The sequence below is a fragment of the Pelecanus crispus genome, chromosome 1, assembly GCF_030463565.1.
Source record: "Pelecanus crispus isolate bPelCri1 chromosome 1, bPelCri1.pri, whole genome shotgun sequence".
Taxonomy (NCBI): domain Eukaryota; kingdom Metazoa; phylum Chordata; class Aves; order Pelecaniformes; family Pelecanidae; genus Pelecanus; species Pelecanus crispus.
The window spans coordinates 63,262,775-63,277,443 of NC_134643.1; the positions used below are offsets into that span (position 1 = coordinate 63,262,775).

Sequence of the window (14,669 nt, forward strand, 5' to 3'; positions counted from 1 at the left end):
CTACTTTGGTCCACTCTAAGGCTGGGGAGGATCTTGCAACTTGTTTATGTTAATTAAAATGGGGCAAATACATATTACACTGAAATTATGTATGAAATTATCCATTTGGGCATCTTCTTCTGTTTATGGCTGATTTTGATAGCTATACATACACAAAACTCTGAAATAACTAGTGCAGGTTTAACTTTCAGTCCTGAAATAGAACTGCCACAAAGCTTTCGCACCAGGAACTCGAGAAGATGCACAAAGTTGACATTCTGCAAAGATGGTACAACAGCCCATTTTTGAATAGTACGCAGGAGAGGTGGTGAAGGTTGGGGATTGCTTTCCCCTTGAGAAAGGTACCAAGACAAGGCAGAGGCTTCATCCTCAGTTCTCACTCAGGTTTAACTCGGGAAAGAAACCCACAATCTGACAGATTAAGGAAACAACATTCCATTAAGGAAACAACAAAGCTCCCTAATTCCTACTGGCAAAGTACGTGGAGCTCTTGCAATAGCAGAGAGATCCAGAAATGATCACTGAAAGTGCTACTCTTAGATCTGTTCCAGCTGTGAAGCTGTTACTTGATTTACGTTTGCCTAAGTTGGAGTGGTTTTCCTTGGAAGAAAGGTTTATAGTTCCTCTGCATGTGTATGTGCCTCTGCTCTGCTCTCACAGAGTTTTGCAGCTATGGGCTGATCTAGAAAAGGAGCTGAAGTGGGATGGGATCCTCTCCTGCTCTTATGTGACCGTGTGGATGTTCAAGCTGCAGCCTGTACTTAGTATTACTAGATGACAGCACTCATTGATAGTAAAGGTCTCAAGTAAATCTCAGCTGTTAATCCCAAATGAAGTCAAAGAGAACATCTTACTAGGGTCAGTTCTGGTGAAACTACATTTTCCTTCACTGTACCTAAACAAAGCCAAGATTGACAACCTTCCACCTTAGCATAAGATAAAGGTTATTGAAGAGACAAGGTGGGGCAGTTCAGCAGTATTTTGTTCCTGTTCTAACCAGGGCAGGAATAGCAGTTTTTCAGCTATCCCTTTAGAGCCAGAATGCACCAACCCTTACCCCGTTACACTTAATCAGAGTATCACCTGTCATTCTGTTGTTGATTTCTGACACAAAAGATGCATTTCTCCCTATTTTCTAAAGGCGCTTCAGATCTAAAGGCTGCAGAGGGAAGTTACTGCTAATTTGGATTGGATGTCTGAATGTTATCTTGCTACTAATAGAAGCTGAGCAACAGGGAGCATCTGTTCTACCCCAGCCTTTTCTAGCACTGAGGAAACCATTCTCGTTAGTGCCCATCTAGGAACAGCAAAGCTGACTGTACACCAGGTTTTAACAGCCAAGGTGACACCCCCAGAATCAGTGTGGCTGTGACACTGAAAGAAATAGCCTCAGTATGACTGGGAGGCACTTCTTCCAGCATTGACACTATTTTATTTCAGAGAGCTGACCAAAAAAAAAACCAAAAGGCAAGCCTACAACTGCATTTTGTGCTTATTAATAGCAAACACTTGTCACTCCAGGGTAGACAGCTATGTTGCACATGATATCCTCAGCTGAGGAAGATGAAGCAGCACAAAGCAGGACTCTCAAGTGTGCTCTTTATTATTTCTGAAATTGAATCTGATCTCTCATCCTAAAACCAGCCAAGGCATTGAGAACTTCAGCTGTGTAACAGAGCAAAGGTTGCTTAATTCTGCAAGGCATTAACAGATTAAGAATACTGTAGCAAACAACCCTATGCTTCCAATACTCCTCTTAAGTTTGTTAGCTGCAAAAGTGCTCTCAACCATACAGTAGGCCTGAGCCACATTTGCTACTCAGAGATATAGAGGGGTGCATATTGATGATATACTCAGAGGTGTATTGCTAGAAGTGGTATTTTAGGAAGTATTGAATCAAAACCTCAGCAGCAGTTGATCGCTACAGAGCACAAAAGTTGTGCTGCCATAGTAAGAGGACCACGCCTTAAGAAGAAATGGTGCACTTGCCCTATTCAGTAACTTGTAACAAAGGACTGCTATTAAAGCTGGCATCACTAGCTGCTGAACTACACTCTAGGTTAGACCACTCAGCATGTTTTAATAACAAAAGACTCTTATGCTGTGTCTAAGATACTACTGCAGTGAGCAAAACCCAAACCAACCCCAAACTCCCTCAAAAAACCAAAACTAAGCTTCCATTCCTTGAAGTCTCAAACAGCATACTTCCATAAAGCCAACACCTCTGTATAAACCCTAACTCAGCAACCACACCAATACATTTATTGCATGGAAACAGTATTTGGGCAATATGGAAGCCTAGTAAAAGTAAATGGAAAGCAAGTTCTTCAGGTCAGTGTTTAGTGCCCTCACCTAACTACAAAGTTTATTTTGCTTCAGATTGCAAAACTCCACAAAAGTTCTGTTAACAAAACAGAAGTGTGGTTAAGTAGAGTCACTACATAGAAGTACTACTCCCATGTACTACTACTAGAGGTGGGGAGAACACCCCCCTTCAGTGTAAACACTTTCTACGAGCCCTGTGAAGGCGTTTCAGAAAAAATGTAGTGTTTCATCCAACCACATCTAAAACTGATACAAGAGCAAGTAGTGCCTCCAGTTCAACCTGTCTACAGTACAATTTGCTGTCAACAGATACAGCTTGAGTTAGAGTAAGTATTTACAGTGCTTTGCCATACTAAAGAGACATAGAGTAAGAGGAACAACATCATTAAGGAATAACTCTAACATACAAGAGCTTTCACCTTTAAAAAACTGTAGAAAAGAGGGCTGTTGCTGTAGCTACACAAGTTAAAGGTATGGTTGCCAAATATCATGGAGGGTGGTATAAGCTCACAGGCAGTAAGCCACTTCTGGTTGTTCACAAGCTCAGTGTGAAGTTTGTGGGCTCCCCCCCCACCATCTCAGCTGTAAAAGCTACCACTGTCTACTCTGTACAAAGGAGTCAAGTCGCATATAGTCCAGTGCAAGCTGGCAGAACTTCAGTTCCAATGCTATTTTTAAATATCCCATCTCATCTTTCTTAAGATGTCAGTAGAATCACAGAATCATTTAGGTTGGAAGAGACCTTTAAGATCATCAAGTCCAACCATTAACCTAACACTACCAAGTCCACCACTAAACCAATTAAGGGTGGAATAACAATTAATTTCATGGTTCCCAGCTTAGTGGCTAGACTATTTTTTAATGAAGGTAAAACTAGAATAGAATCATTAAGGTTGGAAAGGATCTCCAAGATCATCAGTCCAACCATCAACCCAGCACCACCATGCCCACTAAACCATGTCCCCAAGTGCCATGTCTACGTATTTTTGAACACCTCCAGGGATGGTGACTCCACCACCTCTCTGCGCAGCCTGTTCCAATGCTTGACCACTCTTTCAGTAAAGAAACCTTTCCTAATATCCAATCTAAGCCTCCCCTGACACAGCTTGATGCCCCATGAAGATGTTTCAAAACAGGACAAGAAGTTTGTCAAGACAAGAAGGCCTCAAGTTCCATAGCTACATAACTTCTTGAATACTTAACTAGCAAGTTCAGCACAGCTCTCAGATACCAGGTATATTTTGACTAAACAGCACAGCAGGTTTGCTAACACAAAACCCAACCACAGGCATACACTACACAGTTAAGTGTGGCCTGCCAGTGTGGAAAGGCACAAGGACTGCAAACTGCCTGCTGTACAAAGGACCTGAATGCTCCAGACAATCCCTTTGTTTCTTTGTGCTAGCACACAAGTTGAGCTTACTATGTAAAATTTAGAGTTAGTGGTGTTTGGGAACATTTTATTTTGTACATGACAAGATTTTACACCAAGTCAGTTAAATAATACAAATTTACATTCATGAGGAATGTTTTTAGAAAAGTGAACTTAAAAAAAAAAGAAATCCTCCTTTACCCTTAAACCCCATACCATCCTTCAACATTTTACAGTGGAAAAAAACAAAACAATCTAATTCACATTCCCTCTTAACCCCCCAACGCAGGATGGTAGTTGAGTGCAGCTTACAGTTCATCTTTCACATCTGTGGATTCCTGTAGAGAAAAACCAAAGAGAGAATCAGAATCTTGTTTTTTGAAAAGTGGAGAAGGTCACCACAGGTTCAGTTCTTCTGGGACCGCCAAGTACTGTTGATGCTTTCCAAAAGGACTAACAGAAGTAATACAACTTTTAAATACCTCCTTAAAGTCAAACTTCTGTTCAAATGATGGCATGTTAAGCCTTTGCTATGAAGAGTAAAAAAAAAAAAAGTATTTTTTTCAGTCTGCTTGTATGTCAGCAGTAGATCTAGCATAACATTTAGTCTTTAATACTTCCTAAGCTAACTTTCAGGCACAGTATTAGTGCTGTTCATAGTAGCCCTGTTCTACTTGACTGCAGAGCTAGGAAGCACATCACTTGCCAGGCAGTAGTCAGAAACCTTAATCTGCAAGTGCACTAATCCAACAAATACAACATAACTTTGCTCTGTTATATTACTGGCATTGCACATTATACTGCTGTGTAAACACAATAGTAATGGCATCAAAATTAAGTAGCTATAGTACAACAAGCATCATTCCTCAAATTTATTCTTAGGTAATCTGACATTTAACAGTAGGCAAGTGCATCTCTAAAAGCTGTGTATTTGTGCTAGTCACAAGACATCATCTTGCAGGCCTCTTCCAAAAGCAACTCGAGACAGCAGGTCCAATTGGGACATCACAATAACTTTAGAAGTTAAATGTTATCAAGAAACTGTGGTATTGGGAGAGTTCAGCATATCCATCAAGACATCATTAAAACTGCAGACATTAGTTAAGTGAAGGCTGGCTTCACACAACAGTTGAACTATTTAGAGGTAGTGTTGCTGCAAGTCTGTTTTGCAAGCATTTGAAACCATACTCTTGCCAATCTGTTGATGTTATTACCCACAAGCTGTGGAAATCCAACAGATACCATTAAGACAACCATAGAGGATTTGCTGCTGTTTTCTTGCCATAGGGCACTCTTAAGCTTAATTTACCTCCAACTTTGAACATACCTAAGTGTTTTCTTCTTGTAATATAGTTTGATAGGAATGAAATGTCATTTGTGCTGCAGGTTTTTTCCCCCTCCAAGAAAAGCTTGGAAAACCTCACACTAAAAACTAGCATCATGAACGGCAAAGTGAACAAGTTTGTGGCCAAGAAGCACCACAGACAAAACTGCATGTAAATACTGGTAAGAAAAGAAACAAAACTTGAGACCTTACCTTCTGTGTTTCACTGTCTTCAGCATCAGCATCCACCTCCTCTTCATCTTGCTCTGCCTCCTCAGCTGCATCTTCAGGCTCTTCAGGTTCCTCTTCCACCTGTAGGAAGGTCACAAGCAATTTGCTTAGGATGTTTACTAGTTGTGGACTAGCTAAATACAGGCTATTATGGAAGTACTCACTACCACTTCCTAACATTTGTCCCAAGCTACTTGAAGGAGAAAGCAAGTTCCATTTAGCATTGACACACTATCATGCCTCCTCCAGCAAGATATCCAGCATAAGTTCTTGCACAGCATTATGAGAACCCGTACTACTTATACCCACTTATAAATTTCTCCATTAATGAGATGGGCACATGTGCCTTTGGCCCCTAATTTACTCCCATAGAACCACCACTTAGTAAAGGACAGGACAATACTTAAGAAGCATAATGAGAGTGCAGAATCCCAAGCAACTGGAAAGAAAAGTGGAAGGGAGGACATGAGCATGATGTACAGAGTCATCAGCTTCCCACCTGGGTACTGGAACTGGGCTCCTGCTGGCCCACCTAAGTGTAGGAAGCTGGATAGGTTTCATTTTATGCAAGTCTATCAAGTATCTGCTTTTTAAGATGTAGCAGCAATGAGTCAATTATCAGTCCCAAGTTGAAGGCACACTAACCTTTGCATCCAGGTCAATGTTTAAACTTAAACGAAGCATCCTTTCTATTCTGTCTCCATATTCTTTAGTGTCTGGTAGCATATATCCTGATCTCAAAGTTGCAGTTTCAAACAATACCACTGCAAGATCTGAAACTGTTTTGTCATCTTCATTTTCCTAATGTGGAAGAGCATTAAAAAAAAAAAACCCAGAACTGTTAACTAGGTTGTATACAGCCAAGTAGTCAATATTTCACTACTGTTATTTGTTTACCTTGACTCGCCTCAGCATGTCCTTGATCAATGGATGCCTGGGGTTAATTTCAAATGTCTTCTTTTGGCTAGCATAGTAACTGAAAGAATAGAAGTTGCATCACTAAATGTTGAAGTACAAGACCCAGCTACATTTTTAAACCCATTATTACTGATTACAGCCCCAGTAACAAATGTATTCCTTCCCCCAGCCCCACTTTACTACTAGCTTAACTCTATAAAAGGCATTCAAGTTACTAAGACAACTGTCTTAGGTGTCTCTCTTGTCACCAAATGACAGATAGCAAATGCCACTGACGAGTCTTGCTCACCAGGCAGTTTTACATACTGGGCTTTGAAATAACAATGTAAGACTATGATGGAGACTGCAACTTGGTTATAAGTGACCTTAAAAATATGAAGGATCATCTGAACCAGATGGAAGCTTGGTGTGCTCACACCAAGCAAGGGAGGCTATCAACTATGTTTCATGTCTGCAGCTATGTAAGCAAAAGCTTACTTTGTAGATATATCCTTCCCAGTTTGGTAAGCTTGAGCCTTCATGATTCTTTCCATGTTACCAGACCATCCATACTGGCTAGCCACAAGAGCACATGGAGACTGGGTTAAACGTTGAGATAGCACAGCTTTTTCAATCTGTAAAAAAAAAAAAAAGCCTTAATGTTAGTTCACAGAGCTAATAGCTTATACAGTAAATAATTCTGAAATTTCCTGTCACTTCAATATACTGTCAAGTCTATGCTCAAAGATCTGCAAGGTGTGTTGCAGCAAGTACAAAAGCATTTACAAACAAGCATTACATATAGCATAACATTTTACCTTGTCTTTTAGAGCTTTGTCTTTCATCCAGTTTAAGAGTGGTTCATATTCCTTTTCCAAGGCTTCCCGACTCTCCTTAGACTTTTCACTTTCTTCAAACTTAACTCCTTCTTTTGCTACATTCTGAAACCTCTTGCCATCAAACTCTGGCAGAGCCTGAATACAGTATTCATCTACAGGTTCAGTCAGATATATCACTTCATAGCCCTTTTTCAGAAGACGTTCGACAAATGGTGAGGACTCAGCCTAAGATGACAAAACACATCAGATGCCAGTTTAATTGTGTTGGTACCAACAGCTACAAAACCTGTACAACTATTTGACAGGTGTTGGTACAAGGAAAACTGAACTGCAGTAGTAACATAAGCATAGAACCTCCACATTTACAACAGATACACAGTTCATAATGTTTATGTTACTACTGTAACTAGGAGACACAGCGTTTTTCCCCCTTCTCTCTTCCACACTCACATACCTCCTTTCTGCTAGCACCTGCCATGAAATAAATTTTGTCTTGCTTCTCTTTCATTCTTTCCACATACTGGTCAAGGCTTGTAAGGTTACTTTCATGATGAGAAGACTGGAAGCGAAGAAGTTTAGCCAGCCGTGTACGATTGGAGTGATCCTCAATAACTCCAAGCTTTACGTTAGTACCAAACTCTTTCCAGAATGTGTCATTGTATTTTTCTTCTGCAATTTTCTTGATCATATCAAGAGTTTTGCGAACAAGTTTCTTTCTGATCACCTAAAAAAGCAGCAATACCAAGTTATAACAATAAGCACTTGGGAGAACCCTCAATTCAACCCCACTGCAAAAGATGGATTCAAGACACTTCATGTCCCTGATCTGAAGTGAACAGAGTCTGAAAACAGCAATGCATGGGTTTCCTACACTTTAATGTCACACTCCTTATGTAAAGTAAAATTAATCAAGCTAATACTCTTCTAAATCTTGCTACTGTCATGTGCTTACAATGAAGAAATTTAAGATTAATTAGCTTACCTTTAACAATTTATGCTGCTGAAGTGTTTCACGAGATACATTCAAAGGAAGATCATCAGAATCCACCTAATTGAGGAAGAAACTTTCTTAAGTATAGCTAGCAGTATTTGAAGATTTAAAAAAAAAATCAAATGCAAGCAAGACTTATACTTACAACACCCTTAACGAAGTTAAGATATTTGGGCATCATGTCATGGAAGTCATCAGTGATGAACACTCTTCGAACATACAACTGAATTACAAGAAGAAACAGCAGCCAGGTTATGTTTGGGTTGTTGTGGGTTTGGGTTTTTTTTTTTTTAAGACATGACACCATACCCACACACTTGCTTGCCCTACCTTAATGAAGTCACTTTTTTTGGATCCATATTCATCAAACAGGCCACGTGGAGCAGAATTAGGAACAAACAAGATGGATTTGAAAGTTACTTCCCCTTCAGCAGTGAAGTGGATGTAAGCCATTGGGTCATCATGGTCCTGTGAAGAGAGGATTCTTTTAATTGACATGGGGAAAATACTGGTGAGTTAATACATTTCCAGAAGTAACATGAATTTGCCAAATAAAGTGCAATTATTTTACAATTAAACTATCTAACCATGCTTTGCTAGAATCTATTATAGAGACAAAATTTCCAGATTCAGCCAAGTCACATAGAAGTAACATTCCTTGAGACCTACTAGTTTTTTTTGTTAACAAGCCAACCTCCCAGAAGTAACCAATAGTACAGTAACCAATACAGTATCATCACAGCACAGTTAAAAGACTCAAAAATAACACATTATGTTGTATTTACACATAAAGACAACATTGCTTCTAGAAAGCTGTATCTTCCTCTTTCTTCCACTATGTACAACATCAGCACCACCACTTTCAGACTAAAAAAATCTCCCTGTCAACATTTAAACTATCAGTAAGCTCCACATGACCTGAGCATATTACTTCTCAAACCTAGGCCACTCAACACTTACATGGCAGTACCTTCTTCTCTCTGGGAAAAAAAAGATTAACTCCTGACCAAGATGCTATACCTCCTAGGCTCTCTGGAATTCAGTCTATCAATTGACAGCAATTAATCAATTCTTCAGAAACAGTCTATCCTAGAAACAGCCTATCCTATAAGCACTCACTTTTGTTTACACAGCAAGACATACTACAGCAAGCCTCTTGCTTTGGAACAATCTTGAGGCTCAGAGCTTACCTTGGAAAAGGTTTTGTAAAAGGCTTTGTATTCATCTTCTTCAACTTCTTTAGATGGTCTCTGCCAGATTGGTTTTATGTCATTCATGAGCTCCCAGTCCCAGACAGTCTTTTCAACCTAGGCATGTAAACACCATAGTATAATAAAGACCCATTCTTTACTTCAGGTTAAGTCAGCTGAAGACACTCCACTGAGGTGAAGTCATAAAATAGCACATCAAAAATACATGCTCTTTCTAATTTACAAAACAAATTATGCAATGGCCTGGATATTCTCATTCAAGTATACAAATCAGTGTAACACATGGGAACAAAACTTAAGTCTACACTATGGTGTGTCCTACGTACGTTTAGCACATTCACTGAGTATCAGTATTTCTGTTCTATTGCCTTCTGAAAAAAACCTTCCAGCAGAGTACACTCAATTTAAACTACTCAATGTCAGATTACTGAAGTCCACCCACCATTTTCAACAGTTCACTCAAATATTTACTAGTTCTGGGACCACTACTTCACAAGGCATTTGTCAGTCATTTGCCTGATTTCAACCAAGTCTGTTTTGTTTACCATCTTCTTTCCTGACAAGATGTCTAACTGCACTTGAACAGGATTGCTATTTGAAAGCACACACACACACTACTGAAGTGCACCTCAGGAAGACTACCTACGAAAACTGCTGAACTATCTGACATGAATTACAAAACCCCAAGTCTGACAAAGCTTACCTTCTTAGTTTTTGGTTTCTTTTCTTCCTCCTCTTCTTCAACTGCAGCTTCATCATCATCTGTTTCTTCTTTCTCCTTTGCTTCCTCCTCTTCAATGGGTTCTTCAACAGTCTCTGTCTAAAAAGACAACTGAAAGTGGGGACTTGGACTGCTAGGCTTCCTACCAGGTATCTTCTAATATTCTCCCAAACAGCCTAATCTCTCAGAGCACTAGTTTAACTTGTGTTATTTGCCTATCGCAAGAATTTCTCTATAGGTAGCTGTAGGTTTTTTAGTTGCGTTTTTCATTCATACACGCTTTCTTTCAATACACTGGGAAGTCACTCCACTTACATTTAAGTTTTCCCATAGCTTTACACATAATGCTAATCAGAGCTTTGGGTGATTTTAAGTTAGTGCTACACTAAGAAAGCATCAAAAGAACACGCCTAAAAGTTAGGACGCTGCCCTGTTTTCAGAAGGACACCTAACCATGGCCCTGCTTGAGAGCCTACCAAAGCTTCCAGCTACTAAACAAAGCCAGTGAAAAAAAAAATCTTTCTTCATAATTAGTTGCAGTCTTGCTCCCTTGGTAACGTTCTCCGAGTTGGAATAAAAATCAAGTTCCTAGAAAGTTTCTGATTTTAGCACCACATTAAGTTTTGGAGAGCAAGTAACTAGTAAAACACTAGCCAGAAGAATCATGAATGGCAGAATTTTATAAATTAGACAAGTTTTATAGTATGCCCTCATCCTGAAATATCTGGCCAGACAGTTTTCACAACCAAAGCTCATACTGTGCAATGCTCAGTCAAATATACCTACCTTGCTGCTCCACACATATATGGGGAAGTTTATGAACTGCGAGTATTTCTTTACTAGATTTTTAACAGTATCCAGCTCAAGATAATCAGATGCTTCCTCCTTCAAGACAAGGCTAAAGAAATAAAAAAAGCTTCAATCAAAGTGCTCAACAAATATTGTAGAACAGTTTTACAGGAGGAGCTGTATTCTTCTACTGATGCAGCTATAGCAATTCAAATTTAGGCAAGTGAGCTTTTATCAGTTCAGGTGCAAATAGCTCCTAAAAATTACAATCCCTACTGAACTGCTCCAATGAGAAGAAACACATACTTGTTTTTAATAGCTGGGGCAGAACACACTATCCAAAGTCTAAATGCAAACCTCATCCCATATTGATACTGATCAGGACCTTGATGCACTCTCACACTGGCCTTTACTTGGAACTAGAGCACTGAGATGAGAAGAAACTTTTCATATCAAGTGCCTTCTTCAGGAAAAAGTTCTCTAAACCCAGATCAAATAAATGTATCTGCTCATGAAAGCAATGAAAATAGGACTGTCAAACTACCTCTAGTTTGAGATTTGCATCAGACTAGTCTCACTGGTATATAAAAAGCAGCCAGTTTCCAAGAGGAAGCTCTAGAACCCCTGTATAGGTTTTGATAGGCCACAATTGTGTTGAGGATCCGAATGAGTTTGCAGGCAGCTGAACTGTCTGGAATTACTTGCCCACAGTTAGTTGTCAAGATGCTCGTGGTTTTCTTAGTTCATCTAATGGAATGTGAAGTGAACTACATTATCACTCCACACTTACTTTGGATGCAGTTAATAGTTTGCATGTTTCTATTAAACTGGAAAAAGTTGTATTACAAGAATCAAACAATACGAGTCACAATGCAAAAGTCATCCACATATTCCAATGAGCAAAGTGTACCCACACAACTTTTTTTCTTTTAAGCCTAAAGAAATTTAATACTTACGTTATGGTTGTGCCACGTCCTAAAGTGTTTCCTCTTGGGTCATCAATCACAGAGAATTCATTTGAATCTGACTCCCAAATGTGTTGAGTATCATTGTTGTGTTTTGATGTGACAATAACTCTGTCTGCTACTAAGAAAGCAGAATAAAAGCCAACACCAAACTGGCCAATTAACTCAGATGTTGACTGGCTATCATCCTGCAGTTCAGTCATCTTGTTTAAGAATTCACTTGTACCAGACTTTGCAATGGTACCCAGGTTTTTAACTAACTCCTCTTTTGTCATGCCAATACCCGTGTCTGTAACATGAAGCATGTTCTTCTCTTTATCACACTGGAAAAAAAAAAAAGATGCAGTTTGACTTCACTTTGAATCTTAATACATAATAGACTGCCACAGAGAAGTAGCGAACGGAGTAGCAGCTATTCAAATATGCCTGGCTACAATAAATTGGATTTGCAGTAACTACAGAAGTGAGGAAGACCTACCTTCAAACTATTTCAATACGTTTTATAGAATCAGAAATGTATTTTCACCATTAAAAGTAATCTTTGATAAAGTTAATTGCAAGGCTTCTGATGTGGTCCTAGTTCATATTTGCATCAGTATTAAGCCAAAAATTTAGATTTAATGAGGTTCTTTTTTAACATTCCTCCCACCCTTCCTCTGTAAGAGCTGATTGTACCTAATGCTTCTTACCTTGATTTTGACTGTAAGTTCCTCGTTACCAGCAAGAGCATTTTCATCAGTTAAGGATATTAACCGTATCTTATCTAGAGCATCCGAAGCATTTGAAATAAGTTCCCTCAAGAAAATCTGAAATAGAAACCAGTAGTCAGGAATTCCAAACCACACACAAACAGTTCTAACATGTTCTACTGATAAAGGCACTAACCTCTTTATTTTTATATAAAGAGTTGATAATAAGTTTCATCATTCTGTTCACTTCTGCTTGAAATGCGAACTTCTCAGATTTTTCTCTGATTTCTTTGATCTGGGATGCATTCAGGCCATCTAGCTGGATAGCTTCTTCCTCTCTGTTAGGACAATGAAAATCTGTCAAGTAGTCTTGTCCACATACAGTATCGCTAATTTTATCATCTAGCAAAAGCAGTAATAGTCTAGTTAGAACAACAGTAAGATCCTTAAGCACTGACACAGCCCCAAAGTTACATGAGCAAATGAGATATGTGCAAGAGTAACTATCCTCAACTGCATAACCTTATTCTAAAACTTGCGTGAAAATCCATGCTTGCAAGTAAGGCTTTTTTTTCCTCAAAAGAAATTCAGGGAAGAATACAGGTACATTAAAACCACTGTAATCCTCAGCATGTGGTATACCTTACAGGTGATGCAGTGCATGGGCATAGAGCTGTTTCATCAGAAGGCACTCAGCTGACACCATTTACCACATACAGTTACATGCAAGAGTAAGCCCCTGTTCATCTACTGGGGTTTATACAACTATCAATATTAGATAACAAACAAGTTGAATACTTCTGAATCCAAGGTTTCAGGCTCACTTCTATTTAGAAGGAAACAGCCTTTTTCAGAAGTATTTTATTTCTCCCAGCTGACTAGATCTCTCTTTTGAATGGCACCTCCCCCCATATTCCAGAGGCTTTAACCATTACTGATGCTCTGACCGTTCAAAAGCAAGAGAAAGCCTTAACATTTCAGAAGTAACTTACTCAGAATCCCAGGTACTAACCTCTGAACAACTTCATCATCCGTTCGAGACCCTTCTCTGCTTTTACCCAAGTCATCTTCCACGGTCCCGTCCACATCCACCTCATCAGCTCTAACCGACACTGGGAAAACAGGGAACCCAACGATCTGAGCCTGATTCCCCAACTAGACACTACCGAAGTTCTCCGCTTGCCCCTCCCCACAGTTTTAAGCTCAGTTCTGTCCCTCCACCCGCCTCTCCCCGAGGGAGCTCCAGCCCAACCGGAGACATGAGAGGTGGGGGAAGGGGACGGACCCCCCGCCCACCCTCCGCCCCCACCCGTGATGGCGCATGAGCCGCGTTAGACGTACCGTCGTGCCCCCCCCGCGCCCGCCCCGCTCCCTGGAGAGCGGCGCCGGCCGCAGCCCGGGGAGAGCCAGGCAGGAGGCCGGGCGCCACTTTCCCCCTCCCCTCGGTATACGCCCGCAAGGAGAAAAGCGGGGGCACGGGAAAGCGACCCCCCCCCCCCCCCAGCCCCCAAAAGACCCCACCTCGCTTCTCGTCGGCCTCCGTCCCCCCTACCCTAGCAAAAAGGGGACGAAGGAGGGGTGGAGGGGCTGTTGGCCGAGGCCCCGACGAACCACCCCCCGCCAGAAGCTTCTAGAAGCCGGCGAGCACTCACCGGCCAGAAGCAGCGTGCACGCCAGAGCAAGCCCCCACACCGGCTTCATGGCGACGTGGGCTCCGGTCGCAGAAGAGAACGGTCCCAGGCACCCCTGCCCCGCGCTCCCGAGCCCGCCGCCGGCCACAGCCCCCGCCCCACACCGCGCCGCCGCTGAGCCCGCTGGAGCGGCCGCGGCCCTCCCCCTCCGCCTTATCAACCCGGGCCGCTGGAGGGTGGGGGGGAGCCGCTCAGCGACTGGCCAATTGGAGCGTACCACGCCAAACACACAGCCAATGGGAAGCCTGGGAGGGAGGGGCCTGCAGCTATCGCCGCCAATCGTGGCTTTCCATGTGCGGTTTCCTGCGGACGGAGCGTGGCCGGCACCGATTGGCCGGGCGGAGGGGCGCTTGGCCAATCGTTTGCGCGGAGGGGTGTTACCAGCATGCCCTCTCGATATGTTTTAATGAATAAGCCATTAATGTTTACCGCCGAGGCCACGTGGGCCGCAGCTGCTGCGGCCGCGTCCGGGAGCGATAAGGACAATCTCCACATGGGAGGCCAGCTCCGACCGCTTCCGGGGACACCCGGGATGTTTACCGGGGAGGCGGTTGCTATGGCAACGGGCGCTTCCGGTCGTGGCGGCCCGACACACCCCCGGCTACCAAAGAGGAGCGAAAAGTT

At 41.6% G+C, this 14,669-nt stretch overlaps 1 protein-coding gene across 1 annotated transcript; it reads right to left on the minus strand.

Moving 5' to 3' along the window:
- Positions 1-3,783: 3,783 nt before the first annotated feature.
- Positions 3,784-14,432, minus strand: HSP90B1 (heat shock protein 90 beta family member 1). The gene is given in 22 exon segments (XM_075728108.1): positions 3,784-4,035; positions 5,235-5,333; positions 5,898-6,053; positions 6,150-6,228; positions 6,648-6,784; positions 6,968-7,213; positions 7,443-7,712; positions 7,971-8,036; positions 8,125-8,202; positions 8,310-8,447; positions 9,170-9,286; positions 9,894-10,010; positions 10,698-10,809; positions 11,657-11,988; positions 12,355-12,471; positions 12,551-12,692; positions 13,367-13,466; positions 14,007-14,142; positions 14,144-14,227; positions 14,229-14,294; positions 14,296-14,393; positions 14,396-14,432. Coding segments are annotated over 22 exon segments (2,757 nt in total). The 3' UTR covers positions 3,784-4,005.
- Positions 14,433-14,669: the final 237 nt, after the last annotated feature.